The sequence below is a fragment of the Drosophila suzukii genome, chromosome 4 (assembly GCF_043229965.1).
Source record: "Drosophila suzukii chromosome 4, CBGP_Dsuzu_IsoJpt1.0, whole genome shotgun sequence".
Classification (NCBI taxonomy): Eukaryota; Metazoa; Arthropoda; class Insecta; order Diptera; family Drosophilidae; genus Drosophila; species Drosophila suzukii.
This window is the reverse complement of record NC_092083.1, coordinates 2,457,812-2,476,153: the sequence shown is the minus strand read 5'-3', so window position 1 is coordinate 2,476,153 and position 18,342 is coordinate 2,457,812. Positions and strand designations below refer to the sequence as shown.

Genomic DNA, 18,342 nt, shown 5'->3' with positions numbered 1-18,342 from the left:
ACTGCGATTCTCTAGTGGATCTCCTTCAGCCCTTCAACTTTTCTGTCGGTGAAATCCCACAATAAAGGGCATAAGTGTTATGTGCTAAATGATAAGGAAATATGCACAAGTTGTAAATTTAGCAAAGCTGTTTACATTAGGACTGATAACGATAGTCGAAAAATCGATACAACACTATCGACGACTCGTGAGTTCAGGGAGTCGTGCAGCTTGGACAAGTCATGGAACTGGTTCCTTAAACCGGATAACTCCCAAATGAACCAAGGTTTAAATTCGGAAAGTTTGAGTGGTTTTTGGGCTAAGAGAGGCTTGAAAAATTGAAACAAGCAAGGGTGTTTAAAGGGCAAATATAGTTGGTCGCAGACGGTTCTGGTGGACAAAAAAAAATATATAAGATTAGAAGTCAAGTTCCAGTGAGTGATAAAAAAAAAAAAAATCCTTGTTAATGTGAGTGTAGTTGAAATATAAATATTTATAGAATATTCCGTGAGGGAAAAGTCTGGAGCAGGAAAATATTCTGACGTAAGGAGAGACGAAGACCAGCCACCAGGAGGAGATCTACATTTTCGACAGGAAAATTGGCCGCTCATCCTCGGGTGGCCCCAGGTTTTTATTCGCCCCTTACATTTGCCACAGAATTAGCAAAAGGTTCCCGAAAGCTACAAGCGGCAAACCAATTCAAAAAGCCGAAAATTAATACAACAAAATTTGAGACTGATGATATTAATTATGTAACCCGCCCAAATTAAGTTATTCCTAATTATATCCATTTAAATTATTTATTTATTTAACCTATTTATTTACTATTGGAATATTGTTTATTGTTATTTATTTATTTATATATATATATATGTGTTCCCTGTGAAAGTGCGGTACCGTAGGTAGGGTTATAAAATGTTAAAATTTAAGCAAAAATTATGAATTATAACGTGAAAACGAAATGAAGTCGTGTGAGTAGAGATTCGTGTTGGGGGTGAGATGAGTTAGGCGAGGTAGCAGGATCCACCGACCAGGATTGGGAGATGTGTCCAAATGATGTTGAAGGATACACTCATGGTTGGGAGGGACTCCAGGACCACAATAAGATCTGTGTTGTCCAGTCCAGATGTTCGAGAAAAATCCGTCGTGAAATTGCCAGTTGTCCGAGTTTGAATTTCCGTTTTGTTTGTTTTTTTTTTGTTGTGTCTGCTGCGTAGACAACAGTGTTGGTTGTTCCCCTCCCTGGGATGTTCGTTGACTAGCCGGCATATACACTGCGCGAAAAGCAGGACACGACAAATGGCGCCCAATGAAAATTTAAGAAATTAATGAAATGGAATCGATAAAAGTAAAAATTTTCAAGCATAACGTAAAAAGTGAATACTCACCAGAGAATGTGTCAATAGAAAGCGACATCGGAAACCAGCTGTTTGGACCGTGGGCGGGCGTAGAAAGTCGAACCCATCGTAGCCACAGTGAGTGAAATCCCGAAAAGTCCTTTCTGCTGAGCACAATCCTTGCTGAGAGAGAGAAGACCGACTAGAAGTGGACCCATGACCAAGTAAAGCGGGACATGCGAAGCCAGGCTAGGAGGTTCATCAGCATATGAAATAGAAAAAGAAAACAATTGTCTTTTTAATATGTTGTCTGTGGTAAAGTAAATGTGTAATAACTTATTTAAATTTGTTTGCTATGTTTGGAGTTGGTGTGGTCCATGTACGCTGTGAATAAAGTGTAACATCGTTGCCCAGCCAGTTTCAAGTAAAGTCTGAAAGATAAGGAGTAAATTAAATTATTGAAATCGTTTAAATACTTGTGAAAATTGACACGAACGGATTAGGAACTGAAGGAAAGGAGAGAAAAGTTAGTGGATAATGTAAATAGCTACGTCTCATCCCCCCCCAGATTAGAAAAATTTGAAGAGATAAGAAAAAAACAAATATACATGAGAAAGGAACTAGGATATGCCAAATAGTGATAGGAATAGGGTTCAAATCGGAAGAAAATTGAGGAGAAGTTTGGAGTTCATCCGGAATAGGGGACCAGCAGGTATGACTCCGCCAGTAACTCGCTCACAAGCTAATCAAGAGGAGAAATTGGAGAACATATCGGCACCCGAAGGCATGGAGTCGCTAAGGGAGCAGAATCCTGAAGGGATTGGAAGCGGAAGTCCAGGAGAAGCTAGTGGTCTTCAAGCGGTAGGCGGAACCGGGGCCATACCAAAGTCTTTGCCATCTGAGATAAAATCAGGTGTTAATGCGGCACTGGTTCAAGCTCAACATACGTACCAGGTGGGAATGTCGACGGAGTACGAAATGTTTAAACAGCAGATGCAGCAGGATATGATGCAGTTCATGAAGGACATCAATGACTGCATGGCGGAGTGGCGCAGGGATTTCGTGAAGGAAAAAGCGGCATGGCAGGCATCTACGCAGGTTCGCCAGGCCCAAGGACAGCAAGTTGGACAGGGCCAAATACCCTCTTCGGGGACGCCGATGCCGCCACCTCATGGCCTTGCCGAGCAGCCGCGGGCAAATCCGAGTCAGGTGCCACCATTCGACCCGAGGATGCTACAACAACCTCCGCCAATCATACTGCCGGGGGTAAGTCACCACATGGGTTTCCCGCCGCCAACATCTGGGGCGCTGTCCGAGAAGCAGGAGATAAATCGCCACGCATCGGAAGGGTATCGGCAAACCGCCTGGTCGACGGAGCAGGAACCAAGGAGATGGAATGGGTCTCACATGACGCCGCCAGAAAATCCTCCTGGAAACGGCGGGGCTCATAACAACTTCAATCCAGGACCGGATCAGCGTCGGTCAAGCGGGGCAGTGGGCGATTCTGCGTTTAAAGCCGGCCAACTGCGGAAGTGGGGGCTCAGTTTTGATGGAAGTCCCAGAAGCATGCCCGTGTCAGAGTTTATATTCCGCCTCGAACATCTCCAAAGGTCGTATCAGGTGCCGTGGAAGGAGGTCCTAAGAGAATTTCACGTGTTAGTTGAAGGACAAGCCAAGGAATGGTACTGGATGTACGTGAGGTCAACGGAGAAGCAAGAGTGGACTTACCTGAGGTACGCACTACAGCAGCAGTTCCAGAGTCACCGATCCAACTTCGAGCGAGAGTATGAGCTGCGAGAACGGAAGCAGAAGCCGGGAGAAACGATCGAGGTGTATATCCAGACCATGCTAGCGCTCAGATCTCGACTAGAGATGCCGTTTTCCGACTTTGACCTAATAAAAGTAATAAAAATGAACATTAGGGATCAGATTTCGAGAATTATATACCCGATATACATCACTAATATGGATCAACTCCGACATGAATGCCACGACGCGGAGAGGATATTGGCGACTCGGTGGACCCGACATCCCAGCAACCTCGAAACTCACCGAGGGTATAAAGATCGTCCGAGGATCGATGAGCTTTGTCCGGAATCAGTCGGAGAAGAGAGTGTACCTGGAGAACAAGAGGAAGTGGAGGCATTAGCTAGACACTGGGAGACCAACAGGGAACGACAGCCACTGACATGCTGGAATTGTGGAACCGTGGGACACCCATTCAACGCGTGTGAATCGGAGGTGTTGAAGGTGTTCTGCTTCAAGTGTGGACTACCCGGTGTGAGGACTCCAAGATGTACTCGATGCCAGACGGGAAACGGCATGAGGAGCTTGGGCAAGAACGAGGAACCACGCTCCAATCCGTTTGCCATGAACAAGTGAAAGCCTCGTCAAATTGCATGCCTAATGATAAGGATAGCTGTAAGGAGAATAAAATTAGTAAAATTATGATAAACATAAATAGACCAGAACATACCATTAAATGGTCGACACGTGAACCGATAGCAGTCCGAGAAGCACATTACCAAGAGGTCAGGAACCGAATATTTGGGAAAAATGATCCGGACCGGAACATTTCGCCAAAAATTGCCAGAGCCCGTAGGAGAAGTCAGCAGCGGAAGGCAGAAAGAAGGATGATTTGTTCGGCCATCAGAGCAGCGGTGGAAGGCGACAACAGACCATTCGCACAGGTGAAGATCGAAGACCTGGAGGTCGTGGGTCTCTTGGATTCCGGGGCATCAGTAAGCTTGCTTGGGGAAGGTTGCCTAGAAACAGTGGAAAGGTTAGGACTGAAATTAGAGAGATCACAATCGATAATGAAATCAGCAGGAGGTACACAGCATCGAGTAGTGGGGAAGATTCAACCCAGCATCTCGTATAATGGGTTAACACATCGATTGCCGATACTCCTTTGTCCATCCTTGAAGCAAAAATTATACCTGGGCATAGATTTCTGGAGAAAATTCGAATTGGCACCAGAGGTGGTGGGCGTAGAATCCTTGCACCAGGTGGAATCCGAATTTATGGCCAAAGGAGAACCGATAGAGGCACATATCCTATCCCCCGAGCAGACTGAGCAACTGGAAGAAGCAAAAGGACGTTTTCTGACCTACGAAAGTCAAGGATTAGGACTCACCAAAGTAGAAGAACACTCGATCCAGTTAGTTGAAGGAGCTGTACCCGTCAAGGAGAGATTCTTTCCCGTGTCTCCGGCGAAACAACAACTGCTATTCGCAGAAGTCGATGAAATGCTACGGTTAGGAGTCATCGAGGTAAGTGAAAGTCCCTGGAACAACCGAACGACACTGGTACAGAAACCTGGAAAGAATAGGCTGTGCTTAGACGCGAGAAAACTGAACACACTTACAGTGAAGGATGCTTACCCGCTACAGAACATTGAGTCGATTTTGAGCCGGGTGGATGAGACGATTTTCATCAGCAGTATCGATTTGAAACATGCGTTCTGGCAAGTGGAACTCGATGAGAAAAGTCGTCCCTTGACTGCTTTCACAATACCTGGAAGGCCACTGTATCAGTTTCGACGGATGCCATTCGGGTTATGTAATTCGGCTCAAAGGTTGTGTAGGGTAATGGACAAGGTAATCCCACAGCGTCTTCGCAGCCGCGTCTTTGTATACTTGGATGACTTGCTGATGATATCCAAGACTTTCGAAGAACACTGCATGTTGCTGAAAGAAGTGGCAGAGTGTTTGAATAAAGCAAATTTGACGATCGGGCTACACAAGTCAAAATTTTGTTTTAAATACTTGCGATATTTGGGATTCATAATCGGTGATGGGGCCTTGCGGACGGATCCGAAGAAAGTTGAGGCGATTATGAAGATAGAGGTGCCCAAAAATACGCGACAACTACGCAGCTTCTTAGGAACCGCAGGCTGGTATCGCAGATTCATCCAAAATTTCTCCGGTGTAAGTGCGCCGCTCACGGACTGCCTTAAAAATAAAACAAAATTTATGTGGACGGAGGAAGCAACTACGGCATTCGAAACGCTGAAGAAAGCACTTACCTGTGCGCCGGTATTAGCTCATCCAGACTTTGGAAAACACTTCTGGATACAGTGTGACGCCAGCCATGTAGGAATTGGGGCAGTATTATACCAGCAAGACGTCGAAGGATCGGACCGGCCAATAGCATTCTTTTCGGCGAAGCTGAGAGGAGCACAACTCAATTACAGTGTAACGGAAAAAGAGTGTCTCGCAGCAGTAAAAGCCGTAGAAAGATTCCGTCCCTATGTGGAGTTGATGCCGTTCACGATCGTTACCGACCATGCAAGCCTGCAATGGCTTATGACGCTCAAGGACTTGAACGGGAGGCTGGCGCGGTGGTCATTAGCGTTACAGGCATTCGACTTCAACATAGAGCATCGGAAAGGGAAAGACAACATCGTGGCCGACATGCTATCTCGGCCGAATGAAACCGCCGAAGTAGAGTTCTTCGAGTTTGAAACAACTGAATTTGAGAGTCCTGAATACCTGGAAAGACTGCAGTTGGTTGAAGAGCAAGGAAGAGATAAATTTCCGGACTTACGTGTGGAAGAAGGACTTCTATTCAAGAAGACACACTTCAATAGAGAGGGAAGTGGGGAATTTGAATGGAAACTGTGGATTCCGGAAGCATTGACGACAACTTTAATCCAGCAAGCCCACAGCGGTAACATGGCGATGCATGGGGGTATGGCAAAGACCTTGGCGAGACTTCAGCAGATGTATTACTGGCCCAAAATGGTAGTTCAAGTCCGAGACTTTGTAGCAGCCTGCGAAAACTGCAAAGAGAACAAGCACACCACACAGATAAAGCGACCAGTGATGGGGAAGGAAGTACGGACAGATCGACCCATGCAAAAGATGTACCTGGATTTCTTAGGAAAATATCCGCGGTCTCGCCGAGGAAATACCATGCTATTTATCGCATTAGATCACTTGACCAAGTTTGTGTGGCTAAAAGCGATGCCGAAGGCCACGTCGACAGCTGTAATCCGATTCCTGCAAGAAGGAATATTCACCCAATTCGGAGTTCCGGAAACAATCCACACGGACAACGGAAGGCAGTTTGTATCCAAGGAATTCGAGAATATGCTACAAGAATATGGAATTACACACATGAAGACAGGGAGATACGCACCACAATCCAATGCTTCGGAGAGAGTGAACCAATCCGTATTAGCAGCAATCCGAGTAAACATCCAAGATGACCACACGCGATGGGATGAACACTTACCGGACGTACAAGCGTCGCTGAGGTCATCCATACATAGCAGCACCGGAACTTCGCCGTATTTTGCCATGTTCGGACAGCACATGTTCACGAACGGGAAAGATTACTCACTGGCTCGCAAGTTGAATGCCCTGAATGAAGCTGAGATAGCCCAATTGCCCAGGTCGGAACGACAACAGCTATCCAGAGAAAGAATAAAGGAAAGGATACATCAGGCCTACGAGAAAGCAGCGAAGAGTTATAACTTAAAGGCCCGAGAGATTCGATACTCACCGGGACAAGAAATATACAAGAGAAACTTTGTCCTAAGTGACTTCAGCAAGAATAGAAATTCCAAGTTTTGCAGAAAGTACACTAAATGTCGAGTCACAAAAGCGTTGGGAAACTCTTTGTACGCTTTAGAAAACTTGCGCGGCAATCCTTTGGGAGTTTTCCATGCAAAGGATCTGAAACAATAGTGCCCGGCTAGCAAATCACACTCACCAGGCATTAATCTCAGGGTTGTGGGCGGTGGCCTACGTTGGGAAGTACAACCAGCAGAACACGCACATCCTCCACTCCAGTTCCGAGACGAGCATCGAAACCGTAGTGTGCTTGTTATGTGCTAAATGATAAGGAAATATGCACAAGTTGTAAATTTAGCAAAGCTGTTTACATTAGGACTGATAACGATAGTCGAAAAATCGATACAACACTATCGACGACTCGTGAGTTCAGGGAGTCGTGCAGCTTGGACAAGTCATGGAACTGGTTCCTTAAACCGGATAACTCCCAAATGAACCAAGGTTTAAATTCGGAAAGTTTGAGTGGTTTTTGGGCTAAGAGAGGCTTGAAAAATTGAAACAAGCAAGGGTGTTTAAAGGGCAAATATAGTTGGTCGCAGACGGTTCTGGTGGACAAAAAAAAATATATAAGATTAGAAGTCAAGTTCCAGTGAGTGATAAAAAAAAAAAAAATCCTTGTTAATGTGAGTGTAGTTGAAATATAAATATTTATAGAATATTCCGTGAGGGAAAAGTCTGGAGCAGGAAAATATTCTGACGTAAGGAGAGACGAAGACCAGCCACCAGGAGGAGATCTACATTTTCGACAGGAAAATTGGCCGCTCATCCTCGGGTGGCCCCAGGTTTTTATTCGCCCCTTACATTTGCCACAGAATTAGCAAAAGGTTCCCGAAAGCTACAAGCGGCAAACCAATTCAAAAAGCCGAAAATTAATACAACAAAATTTGAGACTGATGATATTAATTATGTAACCCGCCCAAATTAAGTTATTCCTAATTATATCCATTTAAATTATTTATTTATTTAACCTATTTATTTACTATTGGAATATTGTTTATTGTTATTTATTTATTTATATATATATATATGTGTTCCCTGTGAAAGTGCGGTACCGTAGGTAGGGTTATAAAATGTTAAAATTTAAGCAAAAATTATGAATTATAACGTGAAAACGAAATGAAGTCGTGTGAGTAGAGATTCGTGTTGGGGGTGAGATGAGTTAGGCGAGGTAGCAGGATCCACCGACCAGGATTGGGAGATGTGTCCAAATGATGTTGAAGGATACACTCATGGTTGGGAGGGACTCCAGGACCACAATAAGATCTGTGTTGTCCAGTCCAGATGTTCGAGAAAAATCCGTCGTGAAATTGCCAGTTGTCCGAGTTTGAATTTCCGTTTTGTTTGTTTTTTTTTTGTTGTGTCTGCTGCGTAGACAACAGTGTTGGTTGTTCCCCTCCCTGGGATGTTCGTTGACTAGCCGGCATATACACTGCGCGAAAAGCAGGACACGACATAAGCTTGGATTAGGCGTCCTATTTCATCTGCACTGACCTCCTATAACCGATTTTGGTTTCCTTCCATTTTTGATTTTTAAATTCCCCACGCTTCTGCACGAACACCGCCAAAGATTAAATTTCTTATTCTTTGGGCCGCGGCTAACGGCGTTCATCGAAAATTCACTCGCGAAATCTGGTATTTTTCTGGTATTTCCTTAGCTCATCTGAGTACCCCGCTGAAAAACAGACCCGACGAAAATCTTTAGCCGCCTGTTTGCCTCTCGCTCACTTCATGGTTAGCTCGCGGTTTTCGTCAATCTGAGTACTAGGCTTAAATGATAAAAGTACATAAATAAGAAGGAAGCATCAAAGCCCCGTACAGAAGCGGAGTGATTCCGATCAAAAATTAGTTGAGTTCTTGAACATTGAAATAAAAAAAATATCAACTTGAAATCCAGTTTTATGTATTTCTTGGTAAAGCTTACAGATATTTAATTTTTAAAAGCATCTAGGTGCATTCCTGGATACATCTTACAGGTGCATTAAAAAAGGGTGCGTCCAGAATGTGTCTAGTTTGTTACATCTGGGTGCATTCCTGGGTACAGCTCACAGATGCATTAAAAAAGAGTGCGTCATCTTTTGCATCTAGGTGCATTAAAAATATATGCATCTGGATGCATGCAACGGGTGCATTCTTTTTTGTCCCGCACCCGTGTAAAAGGAATGGTGCCATTTCATATTGAAAGAACGGGTGCTGGTATGCAGTCATTTACGACCGGGCAAGCACGTGCTTGTTACGCGCGAGTTATGTCCAAGGGCCGAGGGGTGGTGTGACTTTTGGTAGATTCTGGAGCTAATGGAATTTTTAATGAAGACTCCCGATCTCATGGTGTTTGAAATCTAAGTTAGACTTTATATTTTCAGCGGTGGACAAGAAACCGCCGCTGCCGAAATACATGGTTTGCCTTACATATGTATATCTTATGTACTAACACAAATGAACAAATACGTGTATTTACATTATGCTGAGGCTTGCGAGTGACGGACCGCTGAGTAGGTGTCCCGTTTCCTGGTTTTGGGAGGAGTAGGGGGTTTCCTCCAAAAGTCCTGTATTGACAGAATTAGGTCTTGGGACAACGACTGGTACATATATGGCCGGACGTATGCTTCAAATGTTTTCGGGCATCAAAGTTGCAACATAGTATTTTGTGTGTTGATTCCCAGGGTTTGGACGGCGTCCCACGGTGTTGTGCCGGTACGGTAACTCCCCCCCCCTAGGATTGCAGTGACGGCCAGAACGACGGTGTGGACGGCACAAAACAAGTCTCCGGGAATGATGGGGTATAGATTATCCTCCTTCTTCTGACAATTGTTATGGAGGCGATTAATATACCAAAAAGTAGTAAGAAGTATAGGGCTGTGAAATTGGTTGTTATAATGTTTTTCAGACTGACTATTGACTCCAGGATATGTCGTGATATTTATTTTAAAACCGTTACACAGGGAAATTTCCATCTTGTTCTGCAGTGCTGGTAGCTCTTTATCGTAAGGGATTCCGTTGATGGCGATTGAACAGTTCTCAAACGTTACCAATGCTTATCCTTTTAAAGAGAGTGTGTCGGTACAGTTTGATTTTATTGTGATAATTATCAAGACATGTTCTGGTTCGACCTCCGTAATAGTTTCCATTTTACCCACATCCTTTGCCTTACAAGCTGCTGTTTCCAGGTAAGGGAAGCCACTGAGGCATTGCGACTTGAAATTATAAGCACTCGACGCAAATCTATAATTTTTCAATATTAATGCATTTACCATTAAAATACTTAATATTAGTTGAATCGCGTTTGGAGATATAATTTGGTACGATTAAAAATTTTGTTTCATTAATATTTAGCGGAACAACGTGTTGTTAAATGTTGGGACCCTGGTCCTAAAAATATTTTTTACGCCTACCATGAATTTTTCTAATTCTAATAGTTTAAGAATGTCGTCTGACATTTCTCTTATTTCTGTCTCTTGTCTTATAAAGAGAATTTCTTCCTGTGATAATATAAAGGTTAGTACAACTTTTAGTCGGGATAACAAAATAGTCTCTTCAATATTGATAAAGTAATTTGATAAGATATCGACATTCATACTTGTTCTAGTAATGTATTGTATATAGCAAGAAATAATTTGTGTTCACAGTTAATTTGTATACTTTGTCTTTATAATCATTTATAAAGTTACTTATAATTTATTGCTTTTTATTGATGTGATTTCCCGTTATATTTTCAAGTCTAGATTTAACGTTATAATTGAAAATCAGTTGTTTGTATGATTTCCTTTTTATTATCCGCCATAGCTTTGAAATTGTTACTAAGTTTTTGTCCGTCCGATTCTTCTAAATTCCCTGTTGACCTAGACCATTAACAAAAACCCTCCTTTGTCGACTGTTTGGTAACGCCTCAATGGCGACAATGGCATAAAATATCTTTTTGAGTTCTTCAATAGCTTGATCAAAACCAACAGTAGTGTTTAAGAATTTTGTGAAATTGTATTATTTTTGGTAGACCTAGTTTAATTCTAGTTTAATTATTGTTATGCAAAGGTTGTACGTTCAAATACTGGGCTGAAATGGTGGTACATCTGCAAAGTTAACAGGGATATTATAACTTCTCTTCGTAATATTCTTTTTGATCTTGGCTTTGTGTAGCATTTGTTTTCTTGTCGAAGTGAGTGTAATGTCCCTATCTACCAACACTTTATGTTTTTAAAATCGAGGTTTTATTTTATTTCTACGATTTTTTTTTTTGTTAATCATCGCATCAGCTTCCACTGGTATTGGGTCTTCACTTAACTTATCAATTTCAGCGCTCATCTTTCCTTCAAACTGAGCCTTGATCTTGGGACATAGTACGCTTTGGAACTCATTTAATTTCTGTAAGTAATCGTATTCTGTGTTGAACTCTACTTCCCTAGAAAAAATGTGTGTTCTTCCTGAAAATAACAAAAAAGGTTTATGTTTTGTGGCAGAATGTATTGCATTGTTGTAAGTGGTTAATGTTTCGGATTATATTTCCTCGTGAGTACAGTCCAGCTTTTGGGCCTTCCTGATTTCCACAATGATCCTGTAAATTTCAGTCAAAGACGAATAAAGTCTTTCTGCTAACGAATTACTTGAGGATTGCTGGAAGGAGGTTACGTGCATTGTTATGTCGTACTGCTTGCAGAAGTCGACAAATATTTTGCCGCAGAATTCCGGCCCCTGGTCATAGACAAGTTTTTTAGGAATGCCAAACAGACTGAAATAGTTCTTCAAAGACCCCACTACGTTCACACAACTTCTCGCTGGTATTGTGTACGCTTAAGCAAACTTGGAAACTTGTGAATTATGGTTAGAATTGTCTATCCATTGATCGTGTAGATATCGATATGCACTATTTGCATGTGTGCATCGGGAATTTCTGTCTTTTGGTAGAATGGGTTTGGTGGATTTCTATCGTACTTTAATATCTGACAAGTTTCACAATTATTTATTTTTTGAGTTATTTTGTCTTTTTATAAGGAAAATAAAACGTTCTTTTGAGGTGATTTAAAGTTTCCTTAATACCCCGATCGGTATCATATCATCTATCATTTAGCATAAATTTACATCTGATTAATTTTTACTTCTTGCTGTCTGTGATATATTTTTCATAAGCAGCATTTGTAGATTTAAATATTTGGTCGTTGGTCATAATGGCATATAGTTTATTTTATTATAGTCGTTCCTTTAGTATTCGACCGATTTTTCAGCGTCAAAGGACTGTCCCGAAATTGTTTGCCATAACTTGTTTTTGAATAAAATTTAGCTTTTAATTTTTCTTTCACTTTCAATTCAAGAATGTATTGAGAAGAGAATTCTGTTCGTACCCAAAGATACTCAACATGCCACACCCAACAAATCAAGCAGTAGCCAAGTTATGAACAGTACCAGGCGCTCAGTAGCACAATGCAAAGGAGAATTGCTGATCAGCATATTATATATCTCACCAACTCACCGTCTCACCGACTGAACGGCACACTGACCCGCCAATGCAGTCAGCACATGTTGCCGGGTCAGCCGATCCAACTACACAAACTGCTACCAAAATCATTATCCCCTGACCTACTTTAGAACATAGCTTATTTCACTAATCTTTACACTAAACGTCCGTGTTCCAAGTAGCATATAAGCATGTATCAAATGAAGAATAAATCAATTTTCAACACACCTCATAACTCCGCGGTTCTACTTCCTACCTCTGGGAATAGAGCTCTTAATACACTATCTCAACTAGCAGCTAACCACGTTAGCTCAACCTCAGCGCAGTTTCGCAACGCCTGTGGTCCGGCATCACAGTGACCATCGTTACCATTGCCGCGACGCAATCGTTCTGCCAGCAAAGCGTCCCCGTTCCAGCGACAAGTGCTCATTACCCCCTTGTCCCGCGATGTGACCCAGAAGTGTCTACTTCGGTTAGGCACAACCATTGGTGACCCCGACGTGATCCCTTAACAACAAAGGATCACACTCAAGCAACCCCCTTCCCACCAAAGGCTGAACCTCTGACTGCTTCACAGGATACGCTTCTTCTTCCAGCGTCACAGAAACGTCAGCTTCATCCAGCTTTACAGTGTACTCAGCTTCATCCAGCTTCACAGTTTACACAGCTTAATCCAGCTTCACAGGACTCACAGCTTTACCCAGCTTCACAGGATACGCTTTTTCTTCCAGTGTCACAAGAACGTCAGCTTCATCCAGCTTCACAGGATACTCAGCTTCCTCCACCTTCACAGGATACTCAGCTTCACAGGATTCTTTGTTTCCAAGACACACAATATGTCTACTTCATTCATAGAGGAAACAAGTCACACAAGAATCGATTTACACAATCGATTACTAGACTCCCAAAACGAGCTGCAAGGGAAAATCCAACCGCTCATTAAGAATTATGGCAAGGATTCTGCCGACCGACGCCATCGAGACGGCTATTATTCCGGTAAGCTAAATCAGTTAAGCGATCTCTGGCAGCAGTTTTGCGACCTAGATGAAGAAGTCCAGCAAGCGGCATTACCCACTGGAAGTGAGTACTCTTCGACGACGTCGATAACAACGATTGGAATTGCGATCCGTGCCTTGCTGGAGGTAGCTCCAAAAACCCACCTGGAAGGATATTACGATCACCGCCTCCAAATCAGTTCCACAACTCCAACATATTACCAAGCCAAAATAAGGTCGAGCAGCTAGTGGACGACCTCATCGATATGGACAAAACCAGCGACGGACACATTATTATTACACACTCGATGATAATTCTACCGCGAACAAAAACAAGCTAATGCTCGCTGTGCTGGAAGAAAAAAGAGCTTCCGAGCAGAGATTTATCGAGGAGAAGTATAAAATTTTACTGCAAATAAATACGCTAAACGTATCAACAGACGGGCTGTTTCAGGCGACGCCCGCATCACCGTCCAGTTCCCAAATCACCGCAAGACAAGCTATACCCAAGGAGCTTCCTTGGTATGATGTCAACCGAAATAAGATAAACACTTACGTCATGCGTGCGATGACCTTTGGTATCAATTGTGCACCATTCATAGCCCACTACGTTCGCGACAAAAATGCAGAAGTCCACCGGCAGCAATTCCCCTTAGCCTTGGATGCGATTCAGCGTGCGCACTATGTCGACGACTTCATCGACAGTATGAGTGATGAACAGAAAGCCATCGAAATATCCAGCCAAGTAAGAGAGGTCCATTCCAGAGGCGGATTCGAAATTCGAAACTGGGCGTCAAATTCCAGTACAGTTCTCTCGTATCTTAAGAACAATGGAGACGCCAAAAAACAGGAGTCAGTGCAGTTCGGCGCTACAGAGAAGGTTTTGGTCCCAACAAAAAGAGAAGTCCTTCAGGTTCTAATGTCGATTTTCGACCCCTTGGGCCTACTGTCGTGTCATACGATCGGATTAAAAATCCTTCTGCAGAAAATCTGGCGATCAAACATCAGCTGGGACCAAGAGCTGCCAGAATCACTGTTGGAGGACTGGAATCAATGGAAGCTGTTGCTGCCTCAAATGGCAACATTTAATATTCCGAGATGCTACTCCCCAAGGATGTCTTTTGGAACACGAATCGGCCTGCACACGTTCGTGGACGCTAGCGAGCATGCTTATTCTGCTGCTTGCTACCTGCGAGTGTCCCAAAAAGACGAGGTGGACGTTATGCTAGTAGCCGCGAAAAGCAAAGTGACGCCACTAAAGCCACTATCTATTCCGCGCATGGAGCTTCAAGCCGCCGTGATGGGCTCACGCTTAGCAAACAAAATTATCAACGTACGTAACCTACGAGTCGACGATCTTACGTTCTGGTCGGATTCACAAACCGTTCTACAATAGCTGGTGATGGATCCTCGCAACTTTCAACAATTCGTGATGCACAGAATCGGCGAAGTCCTGGAGACCACTCGGGTGGATCAATGGCGATGGATCCCATCAAAACTCAACGTCGCAGACGGGGCAACGAAGGTCATCAAAAACCCTTGTGTGGACACATGGCTTTACGGACCAGAGTTTTTGAAAAGCGAACCCAGTAAGTGGCCAACAGTTCCATCACGAGCGACGGAGATCGATACGACCGAACTACGCAGACACGTCTTCACAACTCGTAGTGCGAATAAAGTCTTACTCGACGTGGAATATTTTTCCGATTGGAGGCGCCTATACAGAGCCGTCGCAAACATGTCTCTATATATTCAGCGACTTCAAGCTAAATGCCAAGGGACTGACATGCCGTCAGCAGTGACCGAATTTCACGTCAAAGAAGCGCAGACCCTACTATACAAAGAAGCACAGAGGCTCGAGTTCTCGGATGAAATCCATTCATTGATTAGCAAAAAACCAATAAGCGCAAAAAGCAGATTGACTGGATTAAACGCATATCTGGACGATAACGGAATCCTTCGCACTAAAGGACGAGTGAACGCTGTGGGATATACTATGGACGCTATAATATTGCCACCAGGGAGCCGAGTAACATTTTTATTAGTCCGGTTCTATCAAAATATCATCACCTCGCTCACGAAACCGTGATAAATGATATAAAATCCAAATTTTATATTCTGCGCCTAAGAGTACTGCACAAATCCGTAAGAAAAGCCTGCCAGTTATGTAAAATTCGTCGCGCAATGCCACAGCCTCCACAAATGGTCCCGGTTCCAAAAGCTAGGTTGACCAGTTTCAAAAAACCATTCACGTGCACCGGCGTTGATTATTTTGGGCCTATCCTAGTCAACGTTGGAAGACGCAAAAAGAAGAGATGGGTTGCGCTGTTTACCTGCTTAACCCTGCGTGCAGTCCACTTCGAGATCGCTCACAGCCTCGATACAAGCTCCTGTGTGATGTGTTTCACGAATTTCATGGCACTACGTGGGACACCAAAAGAAATTTATTCCGATAATGGCACTAACTTCAAGGCCACGGAGAAAGCATTACGAGAGGAGCTGATCAAGATCGACTTCGATAAAATTGCAACCAAGTTCGACGGCATTAAATGGAAATGTAACCCTCCAGGAGCCCCTCACATGGGCGGTGCTTGGGAAAGATTAGTCCGCACAACCAAAACAGTCCTAAAAAGCATCTGCCCGAATTACACATTCAACGACGAAAGCCTGAGGTGTGCTCTAATGAAAGCACAGTTCATCATAAACTCACGTCCGTTAACTTTCGTCAGCCTGGACTCCGAGGACGACTCCGCGCTGACTCCAAACCACCTGCTAATGGGCTCATCAAATGGGTACAAACCAATCAAGGAAGAGAAGATGAATTTAAGACGTCATTGGAACGAGGTAAAACTTTTTCACACACCGGTACTTACTAGACGGACGAAATGGTTCGAAAGATGTCCCCCTACAAGGTGAGTTCCAAATAAAACAGGACTTTAAAAAAAAAGACAGAACAAATAGTTTTTTCGACAAAATGAATTTATTTTATTCAAAATAGTCTCCTTCTGCTTTAATACAGCGTCCAAAAGCAAGTCGAACGAGTGCTTTAGCTCGTTGCCCGGTATGGCCGCCAGTATGCCGGTGCAAGCCTTTTGAATGGCCTCTACGTCTGTATAACGCTTTCCTTTCATCGGCAAATGCATTTTTCCGAAAAGGTAGAAGTCGCACGGTGCCATATCAGGTGAATACGGGGAGTGGTTGATGGTTAAGTTGTGATTTTTGGTCAAATAGTCGGACACAAGTGTCGATCGATGAGACGGCGCATTATCGTCGAATACGGCGCACCAAACGCTTCAAAACTCCAAGGTAGAATACCGCATTAACGTTTTGGCCGGGTGGAACAAATTCTTTGTGGACAAAAAAAAAACAAATCAGCATTGTCTTCACTTTTGACTTTGCGATTTTTTGGGTTTCGGCTCGTCCGGCGCCTTCCATTCAGCACTCTGGCGTTTCGTTTCGGGATCATATTGAAAACACTACGTTTCGTCACCAGTCACAATCTTGTAAAGGAAGTTTTTTGCCTCTTTAATGATGTCCTTCGAATGTTGAATTCTGAGCAATTTTTGGACGACAGTCAATTTGTGTGGAACAAACCGTGCACACACCTTTTGTAAGCCCAAATGTTCGGTCAAAATGCGATAAATCGATGTTTTGGAGATGTTCAATTCTATTTCCATGAATTTCAATGATGATTTCGGCTGATTTTTTATGAATTCACGCACACTTTCGATGGAATTTTCGGTGACCACGGATTTTGGTTGGCCCACATGTTCATCGTCATTTATGTCATCACGACCACTTTGAAAACGTTGAGACCACTCGTGCACTCTGCTACGGGATAGGCAATCATCGCCATAAACTTGTTTCATCAATTGAAACGTTTCGGTAAAAGTTTTACCAATTTTAAAACAAAATTTAATGTTGGCTCTTTGTTTGAAGCTCATTTTTGCACCGATGACAAAAACCTACTGACACTTAAAACGCAATAACCTCACTTCCAATAGATGAAATGTCATGAAATTTTTACTGGAAGTCGATAAACGATAGCAGATTCTAATGCACACGTTGACATATAGATGGCGCCACTAGAGGGCGCTAGATTAAAAAGGTCCTGTTTACTTTGGAACTCACCTTATATATCAGTCGGAAGCGTAGTCATTATCGTCGACGAAAACTTGCCTAGAAACTTATGGCTTAAGGGCCGCGAGACCAACACTATCCCCGCCAAGGACGGACAAGTTCGTCGAGCCACTATTAAAACGCAGCATGGAGTCCTCGATCGACCAGCCACCAAGATTGCGGTCTTAGATGTCGGCTTAGAAGATGGTAACTGAACCCCCATTTTAAGAACCATCCCTAGCACCGCCAGAAGCGAAAGAGAAGAAGGAAAAAGACAAAGTTTTTAAGCGTTCTCCGCAACGCCAAATGTAATACACATTGATTCGGAATCTAAAATTTAAATAAAGTATATTTCAAAAACGTAGTTTACCGCTATCCGTCTGTGCCTTCAATTTGGTAGTGGGGGCTGCTGTAAAACTAACTCAGTTTCGCTCTCAACAATGAGGCCTAGCACTTTTCTGAGGTTCAGGTTTGTAAGAGTTTTTATTTTATCTATGACTGTTTTCGATAGTTTGCTAAATAAAGGGCATGCGTACTCTAGTTTACTTCTGACAAACGCTTTGTGAAGAAGAAGACCTTTTCTGGGGCTTATCCCGAAGGTGCAACCACTAATCAGCTTTAAGAAGGAGCATGTTTTGTTTGCCGAAGAGATCGCCCGTTCAATATGTGAATCTGAGTTGTTGGCAGTTATGATTCTGCCAAGATATTTCATTTGGTCTACGTATTTAATGGCTATGCCATTGTGTATCGCTTCAAGGGGATGTCTGCACAAATTAAAAGACAGGTTTAGGTCGCTACATTCAATTTAAAACTCCGAGATTTTCTCTAAGAGTATTTCTTTTGCTCCCATGAAGGATCTGCATACTGGAAAAGCTCACAGTTTTCGTCAT

At 43.2% G+C, this 18,342-nt stretch overlaps 2 protein-coding genes across 2 annotated transcripts; both read left to right on the top strand.

The window, feature by feature from the left end:
• Window positions 1-13,382: 13,382 nt before the first annotated feature.
• Window positions 13,383-15,135, top strand: LOC139353309 (uncharacterized). The gene is made up of 4 exons (XM_070997110.1): window positions 13,383-13,418; window positions 13,788-14,666; window positions 14,730-14,922; window positions 15,002-15,135. The coding sequence occupies exons 1-4, from the start codon at window positions 13,383-13,385 to the stop codon at window positions 15,133-15,135; spliced, it is 1,242 nt and encodes a 413-aa protein (XP_070853211.1).
• A 382-nt stretch (window positions 15,136-15,517) lies between these two features.
• On the top strand, window positions 15,518-17,667 carry LOC139353308 (uncharacterized). Its single transcript, XM_070997109.1, has 2 exons — window positions 15,518-16,177; window positions 17,410-17,667. The coding sequence occupies exons 1-2, from the start codon at window positions 15,518-15,520 to the stop codon at window positions 17,665-17,667; spliced, it is 918 nt and encodes a 305-aa protein (XP_070853210.1).
• Window positions 17,668-18,342: the final 675 nt, after the last annotated feature.